This window comes from Montipora foliosa, chromosome 11 (genome assembly GCF_036669935.1).
Source record: "Montipora foliosa isolate CH-2021 chromosome 11, ASM3666993v2, whole genome shotgun sequence".
Lineage (NCBI taxonomy): Eukaryota > Metazoa > Cnidaria > Anthozoa > Scleractinia > Acroporidae > Montipora > Montipora foliosa.
In genome coordinates this window covers 25,089,854-25,097,353 of record NC_090879.1, presented here as the reverse complement: position 1 = coordinate 25,097,353, position 7,500 = coordinate 25,089,854, and the positions used below count along the sequence as shown (strand labels likewise).

The window sequence follows — 7,500 nt, the reverse complement described above, 5'->3', positions numbered from 1 at the left end:
GAGACATCACGCCAAGCCGGCCACTTCTGCTGGTGAGGACAGGACAGCCACAACACCGGGGACTACATCCCCTACTCTTATCGAATAGTGTGTGGGTTCTTTAACGTCCCACAGGTAACTTATGAACATAGAAGGTATTTGTGAGACGGGGCCTACGGTTTATAGTCCTTATCCGAGAAGACTTGAAAGTCTAACCATTTGCAGATGAAATTACAAAGGCAGCACTTTCTCCTCAGTTATTTTAAGATCCTGAGTGTTGATCCGGCCGGGGTTTGAACCCGCAGCCAGATGCTCAACCAGCTGAGCTACCGGTGTGCGGTATATTATTGGAGTTATTACGTGCAGTCATGAGCACTTGTGTGTTGTTGCAGCACCAAGCACAAGTTTTTTTCAATATGTCTGCCACTTAACATATATATAATGCAGCATAGGGGTACTTGTTACGGCGACAATGTGTGTACTATATCTGCCATGCTTACCCCGCTACACTCGTGTTTTTCTGTGTTATATGTTAGCATTGCTGTCTGGCTTTGAGAGTGTCTAATCAGCATGGGTGGGTGGGTTGTGAGTCATGGGTTGTGAGTAGTGGGTCGTGGGTCCGAGATCCTCCATGTATACACGTCATGTATTACTTTTATACTGTTTCAAATGCCCTCTCGCAACAGCGGTTTTGTCTGCCATCTCTTGCTAAGCTAATGTAATCTTACCGGTATATTTAGCTAATATATAGATATATATATATATATATATATATATATATATACATTGTATATATATATATAATTTTTTATCTTCAAACAAACACGACCCATGACCCACGACCCACCCACCCACGTGATTAGCCTCACCCTCTGGCCTTGTGTCTATGTTCTGAGTTGTATTCACAACCGGGTTTGCCTTATGGGTTACTAACATTTTTGCCAGTGTCTTTCATTTTTTGTTTCTCCTTGCTTTTGATGCCACCCAAGCGTTTATTTCATACCAAGATGTTATTCCCTGAATCTGCATCAAATTCCAAGGTTTTCGCCAACACAAGGATAACCAGGCTTAGTTAACATTATCAATAATAATATACATTACCAATAATAATATTATAATTCTTACATACGGTGTATGCCATGCTCTATATGCTTTCACGTTTTCTCACTTATATATGATGTACGAAGGTCATCTAGACATTATAACCCATTTTCTAAACTCAGATACTCTCTACCTGCTAGGGCATGATTGCCTCTCTCTTCAGGGCATGTGTGACTGCAGTGTCGTCAAGAAGACTATGTTCCCCACAAGAGTTTTTTCAGGGTTTTCGTAGCAGGCAGTCACACTTATAATCACTGCCCTTTATGCAGGGTGCAACATGAACATTGAAGCACTTTTGAAGAACACGAAATTGGTTCACCTAGACAAGCTGACTCTCAATCGCTTGCTTTACATTTTCTCTTTGTAGGAGTATGGACCTGGAGGCCAGGCTACCCCATACAATCCCAGTGTCATCCAGGAGTGATTCTTGACTGTACCCGTGTGCTGCTTCTTTCATGTTGCATTTTAACCACTATTAATTGACAGACTTTTCTATTTAAATTAATAGTCCACATTACTGCATGTCTACATGAGCAGGGGCCATGTCGTCATGTCCATTTAAATTTCATAATAATAATTATTCATGTAGTTAATTACAGTGAAAGTCAGTTTCTGTGCATGTATGTGGACACAGTTATCCAATTGGCTTACATGTATTTGTGTAAAGCTGACTCTTTCATTGCATTTATTTCCTTGTAGTGATCACACACATTCGGGTTTTTGGTGACCTGGCTGCCCTTAACAAATCATTGGCTGTATCCACGCATGCAGATTCCTCCATGGTTCATTACACCTAGCTAGTATTAATTCTTCTGACTATGTGAGCAGGGGTCATGTTACAGTCATAGTATTATAGTACTGTTTATTTTAATACTGGGTCATTTGTAACTAGGGTCTTGTTTGGCCTTTATACTAATCTGCTCTTGTCAATATCACATGATACTTGAGTCACTCATCAGTACTTGTACACCAAGCAATAGGCTTTTTGCTTGAAGTGGGTCATATGAGACGGTAATTGGCCAACTTTCAGCTGGTGCTGTTTGAACTCCTGAAATACATGCATGTAGATCATATTTAAGGAATTTGGCAATTTTATTCTTCTTATTGTTGTATTTTGTATTGAGAACAGGTGACATTCTTCCTCTGCTGTAAGTGTTTCCTCTCCAGTGAAATTTCCAGAAGATTAAGTCACATTCTTACAACCCATTCAGCCAAGCTGGCTGTCATTTTCTGGTATGCTGGGTTCCACTGCCAGACGACTTGAGCTGGTATCGCATGTTGGTTTCACTAACAAAATCAAAAGTTACTCATCTCAGACCTGAATCAGTCTGTAAGTTAACAATTTTTGGCACCTCATTTTCTAGCTCTAAGTCATCTATACTTGTCTGAACACTACATCATGTAATGTACAGTAGAATTCCCACTACATTCATGAACCACCACTATTAATTTTGGGGAGTTGTACTTGCTGCCTATGGTCGTCAATTATCACAGTTACTGAATGGGTTGCCACTAGTGTTTTTATCTTTCTATACTATAGCAGTAATGCACATTACTTAGGTTATGTGTAGATTGCTATATGAGCAGGGGCCATATGGCAATGCGCATGATCATTACTCATGCCTAGGCTCTTTTTACCCTTCTCTGTTTGGTGTCTGTGTGAGCATGGGGCCATGCAGTTATCTCTATTACTACAGGAAGTTGTAATCTGTTTAGTTTGCAATGGTCAGGTTTTGTGTATTGTTACGTTTGCTTTATCATGCAAGTTTCATTTTTATGCTTTTTTTTGCCAAGGTGGCTATATGAGCAGGGGTCATGTATGGAAAGTTTCAGTCCTTTTTTTTTTGTGCCTTAACCTTCTTCTTATGTTGGCAAGGGTTTTGCTTTAGCCTTGGTTGGGGTGGGCCCTGTCACTCGTTCCTCGCTCAGGGCTGTGGCGTGTGTCCCCTCACCTTTGCTGGGATCATCTCTTCTTTCTTTGGGTATTTACTTGATTACCACGCTGATTTTCAATAAACGGCCTAGCCCATTAGGGCTTGGCCAAAATTTCCCAAACATATGTGGTATTATTTGTGTCCCAGCGAATGGAGCTCGCCCAGAGCAATGCCTTGCCAACAATATTACTTAGTCAGACTGCATGGAGCATGAAGTATAAAAGAAATTTATTGCCCAGAGGAAATAAATGGATTTATGCTGATTGTGACATGCTCGGTTAGTTATTTCCCATGTTGCAGTTTGGGCATTTCTGTCATCCGGGATTTTCTCTAGATCATTCACCATTTGTACAAGCTAGGTGGAGGTTGATTCAACAGAGTCAAGTCAATTTTCCCCACCCACCCTCCCTATTTTTACTATCTTGTGGATGGCAGGTGTGCCCTCACCTTTGCTGGGATCATGTCTTCTATATTTGGGTATTTCCTAGGTTACCATGCTGATTTTCAATAAACGGCTTAGCCCATCAGGGCTTGGACAAAATGTCTCAAACAAATGGGGTATTATTTTTGTCCCAGCAAACGGAGATTGCCCAGAGCAATGCCTAATTGCCAACAATATCAGTCAGACTGTATGGAGCATGAGGCATAAAGGGGAAATTCACATTTGAAATACAACAAGTGTGTTGTAAGTAACCGAGCGGCAATTTAAATTTTGGGAGAAGCTTTATGGATTTTGGGCAACTTATGACCAACTTTTAGCGATGTTTGTCAGTAACTTTGCAACAAATTTTGACCAGAATCTGTCTAAGCCTAGCTGCATCGGTGGGGGAGTGAAGCACGAAAATTTGGTGTATCAAAAGAGTATGAAAACGTCAATTTTCCACCAAATAGAGACTGACAACCTGACGTTTCGTGAGCAATGGCCCTTTGTGAGAACGAAGGACTAGCACTCGAAACATCTGCTGGTCAATCTTTGTACGGTGGAAAACTGACCTTTGACATCTATCAACTCGTTTGATAAACCAAATTTTCATGATACAGGGACTGAAAACGGAAAATTTGAGGCAAATCATTTTATTAAGAAGAGAGTTATTTTGTTTCCACCTGTGTTCTTTTAATGGCTTCTCTCTGCTTACAATTGCAATGCGTTTTACTCAATATTACAGCACGTCTACAGTCTAGCGTATAATGTTTTAAAGCAATTTTTTTAGATTTGAACACAGTGTGCTTTTAGCAGACGCTGAGCTGGCTGATCCCCTTCACCTCGGAGAACAGTTAGATGGAACGACCAATCCAGTGTTGCCCTTTATAGCATCTCTGAAATCGGACCAGCTGTACACATCGCCCGATCCAGACAAGCAAGCCGTTGAGAGACTCCGGATCACAGTAGCAGAAAGAACTGTATTCCACACATTGACTCCGTTCAGAAGTCCAACAAAGCTCTGGTTCGGATCAAATGATCCTCCAAGTGTATCCTGTTCTTGGCCCAGCACCAGAGACCCTCCAGATTTGATTGTGTACCCTGTGTTTAAGTTGATTGTATGGTAGTGCAGAGTACCATCTTTGTAAAATTGCAACCTACCATCGCTGTTTCTCCAAGTCACGCAGATGTGATGCCAGAGGCCATCGTTTGCTGACACCCCGGTGCTCCTGTGGCGAGAAAAGTTAAATGACCATGAATACCCCAGTTTCGTAGTCTCACGGTTGGACCGGAACTAGCATGGAATTGAGGCTGATACGGGGAATCTTTTCAGATGCAAGTTATTTGCCCCGCTTTAGCCTCCATTGCATGCTCGTTCCAGTCCAACCGTGAAAATATGAAACTCGTGGCCAATTGATCTGGACTCCTCGAGAAGAACTGTGAAAAGGGCTATGAGGCCGTGTAAGAAGATATCACACATCAACTGATTCGTTGCCTGGCTGGTTTGCCAACAGGGGTCCGTTTCTCGAAAGCCACCCGAAAACTTTTCAGGCCTATTTCGGGCACCATAATTCCTTGACATATATGCTGGATGGATGTATTGATATATATATCGAACATAAGTTATCACATCTCAATACAGAGAGCCATTTTTGGTTGCCACACTATCCAGTTAGACGCCAGGAAAAGCCATCTTCGACTTCTGACCCGATAGTCTTCACGCTTGAAAGAAAGTGCAATAATTAAAAGTGGTCACACTTTTAAGATTCTTCGTGGTAAATGAAATCCACGTTATCAAGTTACCTTCTATCTTCAGTCGAAACTCATTTACGTTTGCCACCGCTTTCAAAAAACTTTACACCGTTAAAACAAACCTGCATTGACCACCGATGCACAGCTCAAATGACCCGTAGTTGTACAAAAGCAATTCATTTTCCTGTCCGTTCACTGCATAGCTAAACGGGGTCCCTTCATTACTGCTACTGGATTTCATCCAAAGACACACAGTAAACTGACTCAATCCGGGCATGCCCCAAATGTTGACGTAGTCACTCACACCAGTGGTTGAGAACTGAAGGGCATAGTCTATACAGGAAAAAAAGAACGGCTTAAGTACGCTCATTACTTTGAAGCAGGGTAGCGGGGTTGGTGTAGTGATGAGAGCACTCCCCTCCCACCAATGTGGCCCGGGATTCGATTCTCAGACTGGGCGTCATATGTGGGCTGAGTTTGTTGTTGGTTCTCTACTCTGCTCCGAGAAGTTTTTCTTTGGGATATCTGGTTTTCCCCTCTCCTCAAAAACCAACCTTGGATTTAATTTGATTCGTAGTTTCCCCAGCGCTAGGTCGATTTGACAATTAAATAAAGTTCATTATTATTATTATCTCGCAGTATAGAACTTTGGAATGCTGTCCACATTATGAGTAGTATAGGGCGCATAACGTAACCTACACCACTTGAGAAGCTACAATTAGAAGTAAAAAAATTAGGTACGGAACCTAGTACAATTCTAATATACATAATGATATGAATCTCTCTACTTAGAGAGCCAATTCAGAATATTATTAAATTCTATACTCTGTAAAACCTGCGCAAAAATATGATGATATCATTATTATTATTATTATTATTATTATTATTATTATTATTATTATTATTATTATGCAGTATAAACGTTCGTATGCTAGCTTAGCACATAGCTCAATAGGGCGCAATTGCGTAACCTAAAGGCTATGAAAATAACCTGAATATATCTAAAAAGTTCGTATCTACATATATCGATCTATATATAAGCGAATTAAAAGGTTAACTTCGACTCTTAAAAAGGTAGAAATGTGAAATGAATCTCTTCAGACCTATTAAAACAATAATATTAAAGCATCTAAGACGATCCTAAATAATTGTTCTGTTGTCTCTGACCGGAGTTAGTATCTGCTTATGTTAACACTTTGAAAGATCTCGCAATGTGCAGACTTTCAGACAAAACGACCTTCTGCATTTTCAACAATACTTCTTTGCCCCTTTTAACTCCTACAAGACTTCGGATGGTGTTCACCAGTTCCTCATTGTATCCTCCTAACACGTCCATTACGATGTTAAACTGTTTATTATTATTATTATTATTATTATTATTATTATTATTATTATTATTATTATTAGCCTATCAAATTTGCATATGGTAATTTGTCCTGTGAAATATGTATATAACATATGTATAGGTAATAAGTTATATGCTTGTTCAATCAATTTGATTCAACCTATCTTTTGCATTTCTTTCTATCTGTAAGAGTGGTTTTTAATTGAGTGTCGAAAAGGAAATTTATTCTGACTAAGCATTAACAGGCTCAAATTGCGCGATGAACCGAGCAGAATTCGAAGCTCCTCCTACTTGATTTCGTGTAACATTTCTTGTAAAAATGCGAGAGTGCAATTGGCGATAAATTTTGATTTTGCTTCTTACTTATAGATGAAAAAGAGGAAGGAGATTTTAAAGCCAATTACCAAGGATATAATTCACAATTGCATTACTTCTTTGGACAACCTCTAAAAAAATGCAATCTGTACAGGCTCACAAATGATCCCGGCCCCGAAATCCCTGGACCAGAAATGATCCCCAAATTGGACCGTAAATGATCTAGGACCAGAAATAGTTGCCTCATCAGTAATTAAATATGGAATGGACTCAAGAATTTAGAGAGAGAAAAAAAACAAGGAAAGGAACTTTATTTAAGTGTTCTCGAATGTTTACGTTATGCCGAACTCATCACAGACGTAAGGGAGACAATGGGCGTTTTCCATTTGCAAAAAATTTCCGGAAATTTCGGTGGAAATTTCCATCGGGTGAAAAACGTGTTCCATTTAACTCAGGTCCGTTCGCCGCCCAGTGATTGCGATTTTACGCGCCAAAATTTAAAAATGTGGCCGTGAATAGCCTGGAAGTGGTAAGATCTTTCCAAGGTTGTAAATGGAACACACATTTCCATCGGAAAGTTTCCAACGGGAAAACAGGACTACTTTTTCAGAAGTTCCGTTTATTCCGGAAAATGTCCAGTGGAACGAACCAAA

General features: G+C 40.1%; 2 protein-coding genes across 5 annotated transcripts in view; both read right to left on the bottom strand.

Annotated features, from left to right (window-relative positions):
* LOC137976120 (neuronal pentraxin-2-like) overlaps positions 1-7,500 on the bottom strand; it is a 207,046-nt gene that overhangs the window by 15,016 nt on the left and 184,530 nt on the right. The window lies entirely within an intron of this gene.
* Positions 4,104-7,500, bottom strand: part of LOC137976125 (neuronal pentraxin-2-like) — a 19,025-nt gene continuing 15,628 nt past the window's right edge. For all 4 annotated transcript variants that reach the window (XM_068823411.1, XM_068823409.1, XM_068823410.1 and 1 more), the window contains exons 3-4: positions 5,310-5,520; positions 4,104-4,664 (exon numbers count right to left, since the gene is read on the bottom strand). In XM_068823411.1, the coding sequence (XP_068679512.1) occupies positions 4,274-4,664; positions 5,310-5,520 (602 nt within the window). In that variant the 3' untranslated portion in view covers positions 4,104-4,273. The remainder of the gene's footprint in view (positions 4,665-5,309; positions 5,521-7,500) is intronic.